The sequence below is a fragment of the Erithacus rubecula genome, assembly GCF_903797595.1.
Source record: "Erithacus rubecula genome assembly, chromosome: 6".
NCBI lineage: Eukaryota > Metazoa > Chordata > Aves > Passeriformes > Muscicapidae > Erithacus > Erithacus rubecula.
In genome coordinates this window covers 9456082-9475769 of record NC_136688.1, presented here as the reverse complement: position 1 = coordinate 9475769, position 19688 = coordinate 9456082, and the positions used below count along the sequence as shown (strand labels likewise).

The 19688-nt window shown below is 47.4% G+C and overlaps 1 protein-coding gene across 1 annotated transcript; it reads left to right on the top strand.

Annotated features, from left to right (window-relative positions):
• Positions 1–55: 55 nt before the first annotated feature.
• On the top strand, positions 56–14629 carry IVD (isovaleryl-CoA dehydrogenase). The gene is made up of 12 exons (XM_079308645.1): positions 56–230; positions 3004–3093; positions 4380–4431; positions 7038–7207; positions 8622–8715; positions 8967–9103; positions 9626–9722; positions 10796–10889; positions 11971–12052; positions 12515–12619; positions 13252–13324; positions 13422–14629. The coding sequence occupies exons 1-12, from the start codon at positions 102–104 to the stop codon at positions 13553–13555; spliced, it is 1257 nt and encodes a 418-aa protein (XP_079164771.1). The 5' UTR covers positions 56–101; the 3' UTR covers positions 13556–14629.
• The last annotated feature ends 5059 nt before the right edge of the window (positions 14630–19688 follow it).

The window sequence follows — 19688 nt, the reverse complement described above, 5'->3', positions numbered from 1 at the left end:
GACGCGGGCTCCGCCGCGGCTCCGGGGGGCGGGCGGCGGGCGGGGCGCGGCGCTGCGGGGCCGGGCCGCGCCTGCGCGCGGGGCAGCGGTGGGGAGCGGCCATGGCGGCGGTGCTGGGGCGGGCGGCGGGCGCGGCGCGGCGGTGGCGGGCGCTGGCGGTGCCGCGGCGCGGCGGCGCGGGGCTGGCGGTGGACGACACGGTGAACGGGCTGAGCGCCGAGCAGCGCCAGGTACGGCGGGGCCGCGCCGCGCGCGGGGGGTATGGCGGGGCGGGCCGGCGCCCATTGGCCGCGGCCCGGGCGCGCCGCCCAATCCCCGCGCGTGCGGCGGGGGCGCGCCCCGGCCCCCGCGTCCGCCTCGGGCCTGGGGATCGGCGGCGATCGTCAGAAAGGCGGTCAGCAAAGGAACGGTTTGCTGGAACGTCACATCCTCCAAAAGGAATGTTGCAGCTTTCCCAGTTTGTTCTCCTACCCAATGGGGCGCTTAAAGATTTAGGATAATTCTTAGAACTCATTACAGGTTACAGCGTTCCTGTAAGGGGCAGCACATCTCTGTTCTGGTGACCAGTGATAGGAACCCAGGGACGGGCAAGAGCTGGGTCAGGCGAGGTTTAGGCTGGGTGTTGGGAAAAGGCTCTTCCTCCAGAGGATGGTCGGGCACTGGAACAGCGCCCCAGGGAATGGTCGCGGCCCCAAGGCTGCCAGAGCTCAAGGAGCGTTAGGACAACGCTCTCAGGCACAGGGTGAGATTGCTGGGGTTTCCTGTGCAGGGCTGGGAGCTGAACTTGCTACTGAAAACCTTCAAAAACAAGACTCTAACACTGTCTTTAGTGTTGGTGAGTAAGACATTACGTTATTCCTGACCAAGAGGTGTTTGTGTGGCTGACAAAGTTCTGACCTCCACACCAACCCAAGACACAAAACTTTTTCACTTACACATTTTTAGCAAACAAAGAAATGAATGTTTATTGGTTCTAAGTTGCATCATTCTTGTTATTAATTAGTATTCTGTCCTCTATTGGTTATTATTTTTTCACTCTGCATGCTAGTCTGGCCCACTTTCTTTAGTCCTTTTATCATTTTTTTTCTCAAATGGGTAGTTTGCAGCTTTCTGGGTTTAATCTCCTCTGTGTCTTCTGGTTACTCCAATATGTCTTTGAAGAGCCTTGGATTTAAGATCTCAGGTGTCCAGTCTTCAGCTCCATCAAGTTTTGTTTATTGGAGCGTCTCAGGATTAGTTTTAGCAAACTAATTTTAGCAAACTTTGATTTCCTCATCAAAGTATCAATAAGTGTCTGTGAAAAAGAAACCTAACTAGTGCTGACTGCAAGTGGGCATGCTTACAATTAATTAAAACAGCTAATTAAAAATTAGTTAGGAAAGTTACATCATTTCTAACAGACTGATGATCTTTGTGGTCCCTTCCAGCTCGGAATGTTCTGTGATTCTATGATCTTAGCTTTGCTGTGTTCTGTGTGCAACAGGAGCCAAGTGCTGACCATTCCAGATGTATTCCCTTCTGCCCCCAGGCTTGGAGTGAAGGGCAGTATCTTCCCAGGGCTGCTCCACACTGGCTCCTGCCAGTGAAACACGGCAGCTGCAGCCTCATGTTCCAGATAATTCTGATGGTGCAAAATAAACTTACTTGTTCTTTGTTCTTGCTACAGAATTATTCCTTGCCACGTTTGTGTTCATGTTTATGGCCTTATCAGCTTGATGGTTTTTTGTACTTCTTATTAAGATGTAAAAGAAGATGTAAAATATTCCTCTTGTTCTTATCTGTCTGGTGGAAAAGCTAAAAAAAGAAAGATCAGAAATAATCTTCAGTAATATTAGTGAAACTGTGAATTAAAAGCAATATAACTACTATAAACTGGCCTAAGGTATTAGAGCTGCCTGAGTCCATCCTCAATCTCTAATTGATTAAGTTTTTTTAATTATGGTTTTAAGCTTGTTTTATTTTTAGCTCTTTGCTGAAATGTAATGCAATCAGCTTTGTCACAGTGGAAAGATGTCTAATGTCTTTTGGGTTTCTTTTTAAGTTTGTAAATTTAGCAATGGAGAGAAAGTTTGTTTGATAGTACTGGAATTCAGAGTCCCTGTGATTGTGGAAATTTAACATATCTTCTCAACTGTGAAAAAGAGGATGCTTAGGTTTTGGGGCTCAGAGAAAGGCAGATGAGTGTGGGCACATTCTGGTTTGTTGCTCCTGCCCCTTATAGAGATTCTGGTTTAACAGCTCAGGGTTTCAATCTCTAAAACTGTTGCTTCACCAGATTTAATGTGTGGAAATAAAAAACCAAAAAGAAAAAAAAAATTAAACTCTACCATGAGATCCAGACCAAGTTTTTAACTCCTCCTGTTAAAAACATTTAGGATACTGTATATATTTTGTTACTATGTGTATAGACTCTGTAACATGTATGTACTTAAGTGTTTAGTGTTTAAAATTTAGACAAATATTTTGGCTTTTTAACACTTGAATCAATAAACATTCCTGGCTCTATCAAGATTCCTCACTTAGAAGGTAGTAAGGTTAGATAATGTAGTTCCAGTTTGACACACAAACACGTTTTAATTAGTATCTCTGGTTATTACAAGCATCTGCACATAATTAAATGATGCTGTAAGCAGCTACTGGACGGGCTTAGCACATTATAAACTCAGTTCATCACTTTCCAAAGTTCCCTGCCCAAAAATATGCCTGGAACCCCGGAGCAGGCAGGAGTTCAGGAACATTCTTTCATGTCAGGGTACAATTAAGATTAAATGCTGAGAAGGTCTAAAGTACATCAGCTCCTTTTTTATAAAAGACTAAAGAAATGACCCTTTAATATCATATTTTGGCCAATTACCTGAGCCATGGATTTCCTAATGGTCTTGTGCTTCTGGATTTGGGATGCTGGAGTGGCCTGTGAGGGAATGTTGGCAGAATCCAGGGGAAGAAGATGACAATATATTGCTGAGATGTAACTGATGTGTTTTTCCTTCCCTCTTTTCCCAGCTTAGACAGACCATGACAAAGTTCTGCCAGGAGCATTTGGCTCCAAAAGCCCAACAGATTGACCAGGAAAATGAATTCAAAGGGATGCGGGCAAGTATTTCATGTGTGGCTCTGAAAGTCTCTGTGGGCTTTGATCTCTGCATTAGTCCAGACAATCCCAAGCTACACCACAGGAACATGTGCATTAACTTTTCAAACTTAAAAGCCACAGGGAAAACCTTTTATTTATTTCCTGCTTTATCATTTGTTACCAACTTTCAGCAACCTGGGGCAGAGCCCACGATAATAGTCATAATAAAGATTGATAATGGTCTCATTTAGATTCTTATTATGGGATTTCTGCCTGTCTGTTCTGGCTCCTTCCCCAACATGTGCTTTGTATACTCTTGGCTCAGTCCCTTTCTTGGACATGAATTTCCTCTCAGATTTGCTGTGAAGATATTGTGTGCAAATACTGAAATGTGGAATTTGACTGTTGAGCTGAAACTTGCCTTTCTAATAAACCCAACAAATTCTGTGCCACGGGGCACTTTGATTGATGGAAATGAAAGATCTGACTGTTGGTTTTTATAAGCTCCACAAGACTCAAAAAACTCTAAACATCTGCCAGGATTTCCCACAACTCTGATGTTGACATTTCCAGGGGTCTTTGTGCAGCTTTGAAGTGAAGTGTACAAATTTAGCCTGGCATTCCAGATGTCATCCAGAGCTATTGTATGATACTTTTTGAAGTCTCTGGAGATATTTCCTAATAGTTATTGCTGGACACCAAGGCCATGTGAGGAGCACTCATCTATATGTCCACCACATAGCAGAGGAAAGGAGCAGCAGGGAGATGGCCCCAGCAGGGCACATGTGGGCCTCCCTTGGTGACAACGTCCTTTGCTACTGCATTTTGTCATGGCTGCAGCATTCCCATTATTTTTTAATCTCCCCCAAGGAGGCTTACTTGGCTTTAATTGCCAGCTCCTGTTTTACTGGAAGAGCTTAAAAGTGCCAGCTCATAGCAACACTTCATATTTCCAGGATTTTGGTAATTAATAGCTCATACTATTACACAAAAATTTTCCTTAGAGTGGGCAAAGAGTTAAATCTTAGGAGATGTCCTTCTAGAATTAAATTTAGGCATGGGAATTTTCACTGAATTCTACAAACTCCTCCCCTGTGTAGCATAACTCCTGTCCTTGAATCTATGTGGTTCCTCAGTTCTGAGGATGGAGCTGGGCTGTGGGAGGAATGGGCATTAGGGATGTATTTGCCTCATTCTCGTGATATCTCGCAGATAAACGAATGTGTCCAGTGAGCTACCTGGGGAAACTTGTTATGCTGATGCTCAGACTGCCAGATTGGGTTGATTGCTTTTTCTATATTTGTAGGAGTTTTGGAAGAAACTTGGAGAACTGGGAGTTCTGGGGATCACAGCCCCTGGTAAGTCTCTTCTGATCTTTTACCTTCTGATGTGGGGTTCCTCAAATGAAAGAGAGACTACTTTAACTCTCACTTTTCAGTTCACAACAGCCTTGTCTGTGATGTGGCATCCATTTTGTCCTATCTTTCTGTTTTAAAAAGTTCTTTCCCAGCTGTTTTTCTTCTTCTCTTTGAATCCTCATCCCTTGTTAGACAAAATGCTTTTCACAATTTAGAAGCACTGGTTACTCCAGATGTTATGTATGCAGCTCAAACTTATTTGTGCCTTTCTAACATGAAGCAAGTTTTGAGGAAGGAGAGCTAGAGATTAAAGTATCCCAGAACAAACATCCATCTGTAATGGGAGAAGTTAAAGGGTCTAAAATAATGCCCTGAAAAGCTGTGATAACTAATGGGGAGCTGACCACAGCCAACCAGTTGGAAAAAAATCAGGGGAAATCTTATTCAGCCTTACACAGGTTAGTGAAAAGTGTTGTGATGAGTGTTACAGATGAGTGTGATCATGCTGAATGCACCAAGGCAGGGTAATGAAGAGAAGCCCTTAGTGGAGAAAGGCAGCTGATGGGGCCTTTCTTCCCCCATGGAAAAGTGTGTTTTCTAGATGTGGCTGGGCAAAGGCTCTGCAGAATCCAGCTGAATAGCAATGCATCAGAATAATGCCTGTGCCTCGCTTTCAGTGCTGAAAGACTTTGCATTTCTGCTTTCTTTCTCTATCCTCTTCCCCATTTACTGTTGCTTCTGTTTTTCCTCACTCTTACCTTCTTTCTTCTTTGATGTTGTGCCTGAGGCTTACAGCAATTTCCCACACTATAAATAAGGCAGCCCCTCACAAGTCCTGTCCTTCTTGATTTTCTCAAAGGTTTACCTCTCAAACTCTCCTACACCCAGGATTTTTTGTTTTATTTTGGATTGGGGAGCTGCACGTTTCTTTATTGATGTTGGTTTTGTTGGAGGAGGCTGGGATTTAGGATGTGAAGTTCCTGTGGAATCTTAGGAGGGTATACACAATTAAATGGCATGTTTGGGCACTGGTGCATCAAGTCTGTTAAGGGAACATTTTGAATAACAGTGCTGCTTGTTTTCTTCCTAAGATAACTGTGGTGTTTGTAATTTTCCATTTGTTTTATAAAGTGCAAAGTGAAGAAATGTAAACATGTAGTTTTCATGGAATGATAATACAGGCATGTCATATACAGAGAGTAGCTTTGAAAGGGCAACATCTTCAAAATCACACCATGGTTTGTGTTACACAAGGAGGTTTCTGGCAAGATCTTTTTCCTGTTCCTCTTGCAGTGCAAAGCAGCCCTGGATTTGTGCTACTTACCTCATCTTTATTGAGGCAAAAACACCATACTTAGCCATTATATAAGAATTAATTAAAAACCCTCTTGTTTTGGTATATATGAGAAATTGTTAAGCCCATCTTTTAGGATACTGATTTCAAACCCCTAAACTTGAGTTTGTGGTAGAGAGAGAAGATTATAGACGATAAAGGTTCCTGCAGATAAAGGCAGGAGTCAAAATGAGGGACACAAGAGGAATGGCTGCATGTAGTGCCAGTGGCTGTGGTGTTAATTTGAGGAATTTGGGACAGCAGCCCCCTGGAGCTGTGCCCTTTGATCACTCTGAGCACGCACAGAGATTTACTCTTACCCTTCTTGCTCTTGCTTGCAGCCTCCACATTGATGACAAGTAAGTGCTCCCAGTTTATCTCCCCAGCTGCTTTTCAAAGTTCATGTCCTGATGTAGTGCTTTTCTTAGCAGTAAAACCACTTGCTTCCTACCTGGAGAACAAAGCTTTTAGGTAGGGAGGTGACTGCATTTGTGTGTATATAAATGTGTTTAGAGTACATGTGTATATATTTATGTTGGCTGTTGGCTCCTCAAGGCTGTTACACATTTCTCAGCCTTCACTTTTTACCTTCCTTCTCTCTCCCTGTTTTACTGTGTGACTTTAATCTTTACTATTAGTTTTAAGCCCAATTCCATGTGCCTAGCTGGGCTCCCAGTGCTGCTCTGTCTCACTTCATCCTCTCTTGAAATCTACATGCTTGTCACTGACAAATTACATTAATGGGTCATTCTCCTCCTTGATAGGCCACTCATCAAAGTTCTGGTGTCCTACTTATTTGTGGGCTTAGAAAAGTCCTTAGTGCCACTTTTTTTGAGCAGTCTGAGGATTTTTCACGTTTAGGAGCAAAACATACATGGATTTTACAAACCTTGCCTGTGTTTCTTTGTTCTCACCTTAAGAACATTTCAGCTTGGTGATTTAATATTTGTGATAATACTAAGGTTGATAAGAAGGAGTCATTATTGTGTAATGTCAATAGCATGTTCAAGATCTGTCCTTGTGCATGTTCTGCATATAAACTATGTTATACAAGTCAATTATGGATTATGCTGAAGACAAAATATCCCTGTGACTTTAAGATGCAAAAAATGAAATTCAGAGAGGATGAGGAAACCTTGAAGTGCCCAGCTCAGGGATGGCAACAGTCAAACCCAGAAACATTCTAAATGTCTCGGATTTCACTGGAAACTGAGCCCAGCCCCAGGATCTTGTACATGTGGTGGGTAACAGGAGCTTTTTCCTCTTTTCCCAGTGGAATATGGTGGTTCTGCCCTGGGATACCTGGACCACGTGCTGGTGATGGAGGAGATCTCCCGTGCGTCAGCGTCCGTGGGGCTCAGTTACGGGGCCCACTCCAACCTGTGCATCAACCAGCTCGTGCGCAACGGCAACGAGGCCCAGAAGCACAAGTACCTGCCCAAGGTGTGTGGCTGGAGGAGGGGCAATCCTGGAAAGCATTTGGGTTCTGGCTGCAAGGATGACATCTTGAGAACCAGCAGATTTCAGTGACCAATAGGAAATATAGAACTTGCCAAACTTGCCCTTCTCTAGCTTGTCAGTTTTTGTCCTATTAATCCATGTTGACCTCATCCCATTCCCTAGTCCTTGTCTGCAGGCAGCACAGACCAGCTGTCTGGAGCTATGTTACTAAGGGGGGCTTTGAGGTGACATTGGAGAATATTCTTTCAGATTTCCAAATAATTTTGAGATTTCTGAATGAAAGTCACTGCTTCCCCATTTTATATTCTCCATTTCTCTGTGCCCAAATGCTTTGTTTGGCTGTTAATTAACTACGTGTGAAACTTCATCATCACTTGGGGCATTGATGTTGTAACTCAGAAGTGCATTAATTAGATTTCAGTTTTTAAATGCATGTAAAAACAATGAGCACATTGAATCCCAGCTACTGAGATAATCAGTGAAATTATCAGCACAAGAAACTTGATTTAAATGACGCACAAAGTACGGTGTCACTTCCTCGAAGCACCATGCAGCCTGCAAATGTGTAACCCCAAATTGTCCTCCTTCCTCGGGTGTATTTTTATGCTTCATTCTCTGCCTTTCAATGAGATGTGAAGTAACTTCAGCTCTGACTTGTTTTGGCTCCTGACAGAGCACTAAAAGGTGCTTAACTGGATTTGAGCACTACATGGGGACTTCTGTAGCAATGCGCTGATGGTTCGAATTGGTGGAATGTATCTTAAGCATTGAGTCCGTTTTCTTAAAAGAGTAGAGATCAAAGGGAGGAAAAGATGGATGAAGTACACAGGGAGGGAAAAAAAAGGCAAGGAGAAAAGGGCAGGATGAAATAACAGTGAAGCAGAAGCAACAGCTCTGCCAGAGCCTAGTGTGAGCAGACACAGGAGGAGGGTCCATCTGCAGTTGTGGGGTGAGTGTGGGGGGACTGGGCTGTGAGAACATTGCAGAGAACTTTCCCATCCCATTTCACCCCTTTGTTTGCCTTTTGTGTTCACCGGCTCCTGTTTGTGTAAAAGGGCAGCAGAAAGCCCAGGCAGGAGCTGGGGACAGGCATATGGCTGCCTGCATGGTTCCTTGGCACCTTCCTCGTGTGTTGTGCAATCAGGGCTGTGCTTGTCTAGCTCAGACAGAGCTGAGTCACCCTTCTCATCCCACTGGGATTTGGTTCTGTTCCCTCAGCACAGCACAAGCAAGATCCTTGCTGGGGCTGCGCTGGGAACAGCAGCTCTTGTTTGAGTTCTTGCAGAGACTGCAACTGTGGAGGTTCAGTGCAGAAAAACAGGTGGGAGGGCTAAAAAGGGAACAAAAACAATGCTGCTGGTCTTCATCTTTTGCTAATATCTGTCTTTTCTTCCAGCTAATCAGCGGGGAGCACATTGGAGCCTTAGCCATGAGCGAGCCAAATTCTGGTTCTGATGTTGTGTCCATGAAGCTGAAAGCAGACAAGAAAGGTAAAGCCTTTCCTGTGCTGCCCAGGGAGGTGCTGGAGACCCCATTCCTGGAGGTGTTCAAAGAACATTTGGCCATGGCACTCAGTGCTCTAATCTGGTTCACAAGGTGTTGATGGGCCAAAGGTTGGACTCAACGTTCTTGGAGGTCTTTTCCAACCTAAGTGGTTCTGGGAAGCTTGTTAGGGAATAAATCAAGTGGGAATACCAACATTGCTATCGTGAGCTGACAGATTTAATCTCCTGTTTTCCAGGAGACTACTTTGTTTTGAATGGGAACAAATTCTGGATCACCAATGGGCCGGACGCGGATGTTCTCATCGTCTACGCTAAAACTGACATGACCGTTGTCCCGGCCTCCCGAGGCATAACCGCCTTCATCGTGGAGAGGGTAGGTTTAGTCATCCCCACGGGGTTTTAAAGCAGGATCCTTCATCCTAACTGTCTCATCTGGAAGTCAGCTGGTTTTCTTTCTGTAACTGCCAGCCTCTTCCTCAAAGATGAACGACTTTCTGCCTTTCTGGCAGGAAAGGAACCTTTAATAAAATAAAATCTGAGATCAGCAACCTTCTGATGGATGTAACTTCATTATTAGGATAGTTCAGTTACTGGCAGAGCTTCCAACCCTTGCTGTAGGAGAGCCTGTGTTGGCAGCTGTCCAAATAATTTATTTATTTGCTGTTTATGTGCATTAGAAAATGGGTGCACAGGGTTTGTATGTGTGTGTTTCTCTGTCCATTTGCTTTCTCTGCACTTGCACTTAGACCTGGTCTTGTTCTTAGGTCACTTTATTTCCCTCCTGGCACCCTACACATGTTCCTGTGGTTGGGGGAATTTCATAGATCTCTCATTATTTTCTTCAGTCAATCAGAACCGAGATGTAAAATGTATTTTTACTGCCTTGACTTTGCAGGGAATGCCAGGTTTCAGGACAGCCCAGAAGCTGGATAAACTGGGAATGAGAGGGTCTAATACCTGTGAATTGATCTTTGAAGACTGCAAGGTCCCCGGTGAGTTGGGTTCAAATCATGGTGGTTTCCTCTATTCTTGATCAGATAAATTGAATCACTAATTACACACATGTTCAGCCCCTGACCTGAAGGGCTTTGCAGATGCTTATCTGCTCTCTGGCAGCCTCTGAGGGAGCTGGTGGAACTGGAAAAATGCAATCTGCTGGGTTGCAGGGAGGGAGCACATCCTTTGTCAGGTCACTGCTCTTTCACCCTCATGGACCTAGTTCTTAACCACTGCTTCTCCAAAGCCTTGGTGAGGCTTCCCAAGAAACTTGTTTCCATTAGAGCTCCTGTCTTGTATGGAGGTGAGCTGCTTTGCTCTGAAGGTTTTTTCACTGGAGACTTTCCAGCAGGCTTTTGTAACATTTCTGAGTTCTTTTGGGGCCAGGGCCTGAGGATAGGCATCCTTTCCCTTGTTAGTACAGCAGAGGCCTCTGTAATAGCAGTATTTGTTATTCCATTGGCAACTTTTGTTGATAGAAAAATCTCAGCCTGTCTAGAGCAAATAGAGAAAATGTCTTATCCAGAATCATAAAAATCCTGATTGCACATTTGCAGAGCAAGGAGCTCTCCTGCTCCATATATATACATCTTCAAAAGCTAAAGTGAAAGAGTTTCAGCTGAAATCTAAAGTTTCTAACTGTCTTGGATCCCTCCACCCTGAAATCATAAAGGCCAGTACCCCAGAGCTCTGATCATGTCCCAGAAGTCATGCACAGGGAACAGCATGTTCTCGTGGAAAGAGGATGACGTGGAGAAGCACATCACTGCAGCAGTGGAAGTTAACACACTTGGCACTCTGGCTATTAATGCTCCTTCTGATCTTTGGCTTTGGAAGCTGAAACAGTTTTTTCCAGGAAATTGTTCAGGCTATTCAGTAATTTTTCATTGAATCCCAGGATGGTTTGGGCTGGAAGGAACCTTAAGCTCATCCAGTCCCGCCCCCTGCCATGGGCAGGCACACCTTCCACTGACCCAGTTTGCTCTTCTCCCATTGAACACAGGCCTTCAGTGAGCAGCTTGTCTGAATTTTGCACATAAATAAATCACTTTTCCTTTGCTCTTTGCAGCTGAAAATGTCTTGGGGACACTGAGCAAAGGAGTCTACGTTCTGATGAGTGGATTGGACCTGGAGAGGCTCGTCCTGTCCGGGGGACCCCTGGGGTAAGGGTTTATCATCTTTTAAAGGTTGTAAGGCCAGAAGGGTCCTTGGTAATCACCAAGCCTGGTGGGGATCCCCTGGGGCCTGCAGCTCTTGGTAGTATGCATTCTGGATTGAGAACTGGGTTACTGGGACAGCAGAAGAGGAGAGGCTGGGTCAGATGTGGGAAGGAAACAAGGTGCAAGGAGATCCTGTGGCTGCTGGGTGTCCCAGTCCAGCACCAGCACAGCTGCTCAGCTGGACTCTCCTGGAAGTGCTCAAGGCCCTCTCAGCAGCCACCACTCACTTAAATGTGTTCCACCTCATCCTTGAGCTCTCAGCTCCTCATGCAGTGGTTTTCCAATTTGAAAGCATCTCTGTGGAGCCCCTGTGAGGGACGAGGGATGGGAGAAGCAATGCCAGAAAGAATGTTTGCAAGTCTGCCTGCCAGTGTCCACTGACCCTCCAGAGGATCCTTTAGAAATTATCTTTCTTGATAAGAAATTTTCCAGAGACATAAATCTGCTTCAGTCCCAAGTTCCTGGCTTTTGTATTACTCAGGGAATAACCAGCTCATTTGTGTTATCAATTCCTTAGAATCTAACACACTATCCAGAGATTCTCAAACTGGCTTGTTCTTCATTTATTCAATCCTTAAGCTCCCCAGTAATTATTGGCACCCCACAGTCCCTTTGTCCTCCTGAGTGGTCTCGCTTTCCTCTTGTGGAAAGACCAGCTTCTACAAAGCAGGAGGAGGATTTTTTTCCCCTCTGTTTTCACCTGTCCTTTTTTTTTTATGGTATTGGCTGGTACTCCTTGAGTTGAGGGGCTCTGGAGATGAGAGGCAGCACAAACTGTCCTGGCTGTGGTTGTGAGAAAGCTCTTCAAGTCTCAGTCCCCTGAATTAAAAGGTCAGACCTTCACACAGGATGTCCCAAATGAGCACTGGGGAGAAATATGGGACCTTTGGATTTTATTCTTGGCCTTGAGTGGAGCTGTAGGAAGACAGCAATGAAAACCTTTTTGCCTTGGGTTACACTTCCAAAGTTAAATCCTTATTAATTAATAGTTCTGCTATTTCTCTTTTCCCTCTGCTCTTCTTAGGCTCATGCAAGCTGTTCTTGACCATGCAATTCCATACCTGCATGTCAGAGAAGCATTTGGACAGAAAATTGGTCACTTCCAGGTCAGGCAGAAAACAAATTGGGAATTTTTGTCCTCTTTTCTCTTTAAAACTGAGAAGACTGAGAGCTTTGTTGTGGGGGCTTTGCATGGAGAAGGTCACCTGCTGTTCATACTGGGGCTGCATGATGTGATAATGGGCAGCCTGGGCTAGTGGAAAGCTCCTACTCATGGCTAGGAGATGGAACTGGTGAACTTTAAGGTTTCTTCCAACTCAGTGAATCCTGGGATTCTATAGTGTGGTGAGAAGGTGGAAAGACCTCTGAGCTGCTCCCCTGAGATCACTGTTGGTGCGTGAGGGACTGTGGCTGATATCTGGGGGTCCGTGGATTAACAGAACCTCCAGCTCCCTCATGTCTGCTGGGTCCATGTCTCCTCCTGTGTCTAGTTTCTCTGAGGTATTTTTGGGAACAGGTGGTCCCCCTCTCTCATGTTAATTAGCATCCCTTGTCTTTGGTCTGTGCAGCTCATGCAGGGCAAGATGGCAGACATGTACACGCGGCTCATGGCCTGCCGGCAGTATGTCTACAACGTGGCCAAAGCCTGTGACCAGGGCCACTTCAACGCCAAGGTGAGCTCAGCTCCTGCCTGGGACTGTGTGTCCTGGGGCAGTTCCTCCAGTCCCAGAGCCTCAGCTGGGGGGAGCCTCTGTATCATGAGTCACCACAGCCCAAAGGGTATTTTTTTCAACCCAAAGTACCTTTTTTTACTTCAAGCAAACCTCCTTCTACAAGGCAAGAGATTTAGCAGCATCAGTAGGTGTTTATTGGAAGCCCAGACAGATGTCCTGGCTGTTGTAAGGGCTGTAGCAGTTGTTTGAGGTGTTGTCACCTCCTCCTGTCACCATGCCTCTGTTAGAGGAGGATGTTGAGTGTTTAACAGTGGGAGCACAGAGCTCTGCATCCCAATGCAATTCACAATGGTCTCCTGTGGGATTGATGGGCCTTTGTCACAGAGACAGCTTCTCTGGTGCACTTTTTATTTTTTTCCTTCTTCTGTCTTCCTGTGGCCTTTACAGACCTGCTGTGAGTGTTCTGTAGTAACAGGGACACTGCTGGAACTCCCTGTCCCTTGCTTTGTGATGAAGTAGTTTCAGGGTTCTTAGCAAGTATCTGTAGAGTGATGGCAGCTTGGGGGCAGCACAGGGGGTGGAGACAGGCAGGTGACACTTTTCCTGACTATCCCATTGTGCCTGTCCCGTAGGACTGCGCTGGAGTGATCCTGTACTCAGCAGAGTGTGCGACGCAGGTGGCCCTGGACGGGATCCAGTGCCTGGGTGAGTCACTGACGGCTGGGCAGAGCCAAGCACGGTGCAAGAACATTTCCCTGAAATCGAGGGCAAGGAGTGACCTGTGGCTTTTTGTGCGTGGCAGGTGGGAACGGTTACATCAACGACTACCCCATGGGGCGCTTCCTGCGCGACGCCAAGCTGTACGAGATCGGGGCGGGCACCAGCGAGGTGCGCAGGCTCATCATCGGCAGGGCCTTCAACGCCACCTTCAAGTAACACCCCCGGAGCAGGGACAGCGCCGTGACCACCACGAGGCCTTGACCGCGCATCTGCAGCGCACAACTCGGCTTCTTCCTGCCTGCCATCCCAGCATGGTCACTTGTGGAGACCCCTCTGCCTGCTCGGGGAACAGATGCTGCTGGACTGAGCTTAGACAAAATGAATCAGAGGGTACATGGAAGGAGAAGTGATTTTTCTCTTTTGTGATCATCCTGATTCATGGTGTTCATGAGCTTTGATTATCAGCTTTGCAAGGCAGAGGTTCATCCCCCCATCAGGCAGGCTGACGAGGGGTGTGCAGCCACTCCTGCACACAGAATGTCAACCAAACACACCAAAATGGACAATGAGGGAACAACTTTGTTCTTTCCAAAAAGCCCAGAGTGCCACTGAACAGTTAGAATTTAGCATATTGCCATTGGAAGGTGAAACTTCTGCCGTGACCTTCCAGTGGGATTAATATCTTCCATTTTGGGAACTTGACACCAAACCACATTGTGGGGTTGCTATCATGAATGCTTAAAACCATCAGTGCACATGCAGCGTTTTAGGTGCTGATTCCTAAAACCTCCTTAAGTCCCATGTGTGTTTCTTTGCAGAATTCCTCTTCTGTTTGCAGAATTCCTTTCCTATTCTGGCTGCTTCTGGAGTTATTTGGGTGCAGGCCCGAGTCCTTGCTGTGCTGACTGACTGCTCCCACCAGGTCATTCTCTCTATGTTGTCACGATCCATCACTCTGGGGACAGTTAGCACGTCAGAGCTGTGACATCTCTGAATGAAGCAGGCAGAAAGAGCTGACTTCTTTGGGGTTTGGTTCCCTCTGAAGGTTTCTGTTTGAGCCAAGCCTGTGCTCACACTCCAACTCCAGGCAGCTGAGCAATATGTTTGTGAGTGATCTCAGTGCATCTTGTATCCAGCAAATCAGGGCTTATCCAGCTTTTTAAAGGAAATCACACAGCATCCTTCCAGCATTTCAGTGTGAATCGCAAATCAAAATGGGCTGCTGGAAATGTGATTGAACAGTTAATTAAACAGTTGCCATGTAGGCAGCTCCCAGCAGTTTTAACAAAACTCACCTTCCACTGCGTGTATTTTTTTGGTTGTAGTTGACTCCTGTCTGTACCAGGTGACAGTAGGCTAACACAGAATTTTACAATGCCACAGGTTGGAGACAGTTCACCTGAATTGCCAGGTAGGTCATCAAGAGTTTATAAAAAGTCAAAAAGAGCCAGAGCTTCTGAAGTCCTGGTTTTAGCACCTTCCTCCAAAGCCTCATATTTATTCAGCCTCAGTGGGTGGCTGTCACTCAGGAAGTGTCCCAGGGTTTAATTTTCAGCCTAAATCTCTGGATAGAGGGTGGACAGAGATGCTTTGTCAGGAATATTTTGTTGAGCTGCATCTGAAAATGCTGTGGAGGTGAACCTTGAGTTGCACTTCATCTGGCAAATACTTTGTGCATTGCTGACCGTGGATGTAAGAATTTAGTTATGTGACCAAACATTTATCTTTTATCACAAAATAATTCCTGGATCACTGTTAAGATCCATTCCTGCCAGAGGAAGTTTTCTAGGGAGTGTCAGAGCCATAACAGGATGGTGTGATATTCAGATTGGTAAAAATAGGTATTCTAAGGTGGAAGGAACTCAGAAATTTTTAAACCTGTCCTTCAACACTGAAGAGGTCTGGTTTTAATGCACATAATAAATAATGCCTTCACTTTCCAGGCTGATCAGCACCTTGGAGTTGAAGGCAAAATGAGTCAATGTCTAACAAATCTTGGGACAGGGGCAGGGACAGATTCATAAATCCTCAGCAGGGTTGTGTTATTCAAATCTCACTCCCTTCCATAGCAGCTGTTTTGGGAAAGGGATGGGAGAGTTTTTTAGGGAAAAGGGGGTTAATCTTCATACAATACTAATAAAATAAGCTTTTGCTGTGGTCTGTGTTCTGGGGGGGAGCCCAGCAGAGGGGAGATGCAGGCACATCCACCAAAGCACATCCAGGCTGGCAGCAGCAACAGCTACATTGTTGCTTTCCCTGCCTATTCCTCTCTTCCCAACCACAGCTTTCCCCCATAATTCTAATTTAAAAGAGATACATTTAGAGAGCTCATGCAAGCTGTGCTTTAGCAGAGCTAACAAGGAGAGCACGGGGTTGAGCTGCTGGACATCATCCGAATGGTTTCTGCTGTGGGTATGTGATGGAAATTGTTCTGGCCTGACAGCCTTTGGCTGGTGGCAGGGCTGGATGTGCTGCATCTTCCCTGTTTTTCAGCATCCTTGCCCTGCTTGCAGCTGGCTGGCTTGCAGCAGAGAAGGCATGGAGAGCAGTGGGGGGAATTATTAATGAAGGTGTGCAGTGGGTTGACCCTGGCTAGGTGCCAGGCACCCACCAAAGCCTCTCAATCACTGCCCTCTGAAGCTGAACTGGGAGAAAAAAATGTAAGGAAGGCTCATGGGTTGAGATAAATATGGGGAGAGATCCCTCACCCAGCAAAACTGACTAGAATTAGAGATGTTAATTGAATTTATTGCTAACAAAATCACAGCAGGATAATGAGAGGTAAAAAAGCCCTTAAAAGCATCTTCTCCCCCACCCTCCCCTGCTTCCCTGCTCTAACTCCTCCCCCCACAGTGGCACAGGGAGACGGAAATGGTGGTTACACTCAGTTTATCACAAGTTGTTTCTGCTACTGCTCAGGGAGAGGAGTCCTTCCCATGCTCCAGCATGGGGTCCCTCCCACAGGAGGCAGCTCTCCATGAACTTCTCCAATATGAGTCTATCCCATGGGCAGCAGTTCTCCGCCAACTGCTGCATTGTGGGCCATTCTTTCACGGGGTCAGTCCTTCAGACTCAACCTGCTCCAAGGTGGATCCCCACAGGTTCACAAGTCCCACCAGGAAACCTTCTCCAGCATGGGCCCCTCTCTGCATGTGTCTGCAGGTCCCTGGACACACGGGCTTCCTACAAGTTCACAGCCTCCTCTCAGGCATCCACCTGCTGCAGGTGGAACTCTGCACACCCATGGCCCTCCATGTGCTGCAAGGGGATGATCTGCTGCACCATGCTGTGTACCACAGGCTGTAGGGGAATCTCAGCTCTCACCTGGAGCAGCTCCTGCTCCTCCTTCTGCACTGACCACACCACATCTTGCTGTCTGCAGGGCTGTTCCTCACATATTCTCACCCTACTCTTCTCTGGACCCAATTCTATCTGTATGAATTTTTTTCTTCTTCTTCTTAAATATGTTATCCCAGAGGTGTCACTGCCATTCCTGATTGACTCAGCCTTGGCCAGCAGCACGTCCATCTTGGAGCTGCCAGGAATGGGCTCTATGGGACATGGGAAAACCTCATGGCAGCTTCTCAAAGAAACCACCCCTGTAGCCCTGTGGCTACCAAAACCTGGTGATGCAAACCCAGTACAAGGTAACAGAGTTTATTTCAGCAGTGTGGGATTTGGAATGAGGTTCAGTTAGTGACAGGAAGAGACAACAGAGCCTCAAGCTGCACCAGGGAAGTTCAGGTGGGATATAAAGAAGAATTTCTTTACAGAAAGAGTGGTTGGGCACTGAAAGGGGCTGTCCAGGTAGGTGTTGGTGTTCCCATCCCTTGAGGTGTCCAAGGAATGGACGTGGCACTCAGTACTCTGGGCTGGGTGACAAGTGGGGATTGGTTTGACTTGGTGATCAGCTTGTGACCAAAAATCTGGGTCACACTGAGCTGGGGCAGTGCCAGTGTTTGATCCAGAAACTTAAGGGAAAAGTGGAAGATACAGTGGAGAAGATGGGCTTGGACATCTGCAGTGTTCTGCCTCGTAATTCTCAGGGCAGAAGGGATCACATCTCTGTCCAGTTTTGGACAGAGCTTGAGTTTAAACAGAGGCTGTGTTTGTGGGGCTGTCCACAGCGTGAGGGAGCTCTTTGCTTTATGAACACACCAGAGACATGGTGTTAAAATCTGTTTGTGTGGTAAAACTGCTGCAGAGGGTCTGTGGGGCCAGCTGGGGTTAGAGCTCATTTGCCCAGGGAGCCATGGCTCCGTCATGGGGCTGGGCTGTGGTTAAAGCAAATCTTGCCTTGTCAAGCGAGGTCAAACCACACTAAGAGGTGCAGGATGTGGGAGAGGAACTCGTGTTTGCACAGCACCTCAGGCAAGGCAGTGGCTCTCCCCGATCCTCCACAGGTCTGAAACCACCACTGCGTGCAGTGGTTTACCTCCCAAAAAAGATGTCCTGGATCCCACTGGGGCTGCCAGATGGGATTCCTAGCCTACTGCATTGCTCTGGGACCACTGGCTCCCTCTCAGCAGCTCCCTGGAGAGCCCCTCTGTCCCACTGCCTGTCCCTCCTGCTTTCAGGCAGTGGGGATCATGTATGTTCGTGTGTATGTGGGACAGAGGATGTGGTTTCTTGCCCGTGGAGCTAGTCCATGAGCGGAAGGGAGGCTTTGGTAACCTGTGGGAAGGATCGTGTTTCCCCTCCCGTGCCGGGCTTTGAGCAATTTCAGTACAGGGTGACACATAACGAAAGTGTCATCGCGTCCTGAATTCACTGTACAGAAATGTGCTGAAGCCAAGCCCTACGGTGATGCTCCATCCCTGCTAACGAGCCCCCCTCCTGCTCCTGCCTCCCTTCTGCGGCCCAGCACGATGTGTTATTCAAAACACCAGTGTGTTTAGATTCCCGCTCGCCTCAGCCTCCTCGGGGCTCCGGGCTGCACTCGCTGCGGTTCAACGCCGCTGCCGGAGCAGGGACCTGCTGCTGTGTCACCTCCGTGTTGCTCATGCGGGTGATGAGTCGGTGTCTTTCCCAGGCTGGAGTGAGAGCCCACGGAGCCGCGTGTATCGGCTGTCAGGGATGCAGGCAGAATGGACGCGATCCCTGCGTCCTGGCCGGCAGCTGCCCGCTCCTCCCGCACAGCTGTGCCGGCCACGCTCCCTTCGCAGCGAGGCACCCGCTCTTCCCAGCCACGGCCCCGCAGGAAGATTAGAAAGAGATTTCTTTTCAATCTATACAAGAATTCACAACTGTGAAGGGGAGACAAAAACATTCTTGAGCCGAGGGCACAATATTGTGCGAGGGAGGCCCGGGGGGGCTGCGGGATTACTGTAGCGCAGCCCAGGGTCGCCTCGCTTGCACCTGCTGTTTGCTGAAAGGCTGATGCTGAGCAACAAGCAGCTGATGCTGAGGCCCAGTTGTCAGCCTGAATGGGGGAAAAAAGGCTGGAGCAGCGTGCTCGCCAAAGGGAAATGGCAGGCGGCCCAGTGCCGGAGGGAGGAGGGAGCCGGCAGTGGGGGAACGGCAGCCGGCTCCCCCTTGGCACGTGGAGCTCCGGGCAGACCCGGAGGTGTGGGTCTGCCTGAGGATCTGTCATTCCAAAGGCATCCAGGAAAAGGGGAGTGATCCTGAACCTCTGAAGAGATTGCGAGCACGAGCTCTCCCCAAATCACCCTGAATGCTCCTGTGCTGAGCTGCCACAAAGGGCAGGAGATAACGTCCCCACCAAACCTGAAACTGAAGTTGCACTGCTGCAGGGCACCCTGCCCTTGTCCACTGCTGTTCCCCAGACAGGAAGAAAGGTACTTTACAAGAAGAATTTCTTCATGGAAAGTATTGTAATTCTTCATTGTCCAGCTGTAATGGGCTGCCCATGGAAGTGGTGGAGTCACCATCCCTGTCGGCGTTCAAGGAACAACTGGACATGGACCACAATGCTCTCATCTGGTCACCAGTTGAACTGGATGATCTTGGACATTTTTTCCAACGTAACTAATTCTGGAATTCTCTGATCTGCTGTTTCTGCTCACAGCCCCTGCTCAGGCAGTGACATTGACAGTCAGGTAGATGTGCCCTGCAGCACGAGGATCAGAGTGGCACTCGATCACTCAGCATTGTCACCCAGAGGTGCTGAGGCACCTTGGTCTCTCTGGGCTCTACAATGAGCACTGAATCACCCTACTCAGCTCATCCATGGAACATCACTTCTGTCCACAGCACTGTCCCCATGGGGAAGGGCACAGAGAAAACAGGCAGTTTCTGAAGGGTGTCTCAGTGTGTTGAGGGGCTCAGCACAGGCACAGCCCCCTCCTGTGTGGGGCTGTCTGTGGCAGAACTGGGACCAGCCAGAGGA

Coding starts and splice junctions, on each gene's coding strand:
- IVD (XM_079308645.1), top strand. CDS start 102: ATGGCGGCGGTGCTGGGGCGGGCGGCGGGCGCGGCGCGGCGGTGGCGG. Junction 4,432..7,037: donor TCTGGGGATCACAGCCCCTG/GTAAGTCTCTTC, acceptor CTCTTTTCCCAG/TGGAATATGGTGGTTCTGCC. Junction 9,104..9,625: donor CCGCCTTCATCGTGGAGAGG/GTAGGTTTAGTC, acceptor TTGACTTTGCAG/GGAATGCCAGGTTTCAGGAC.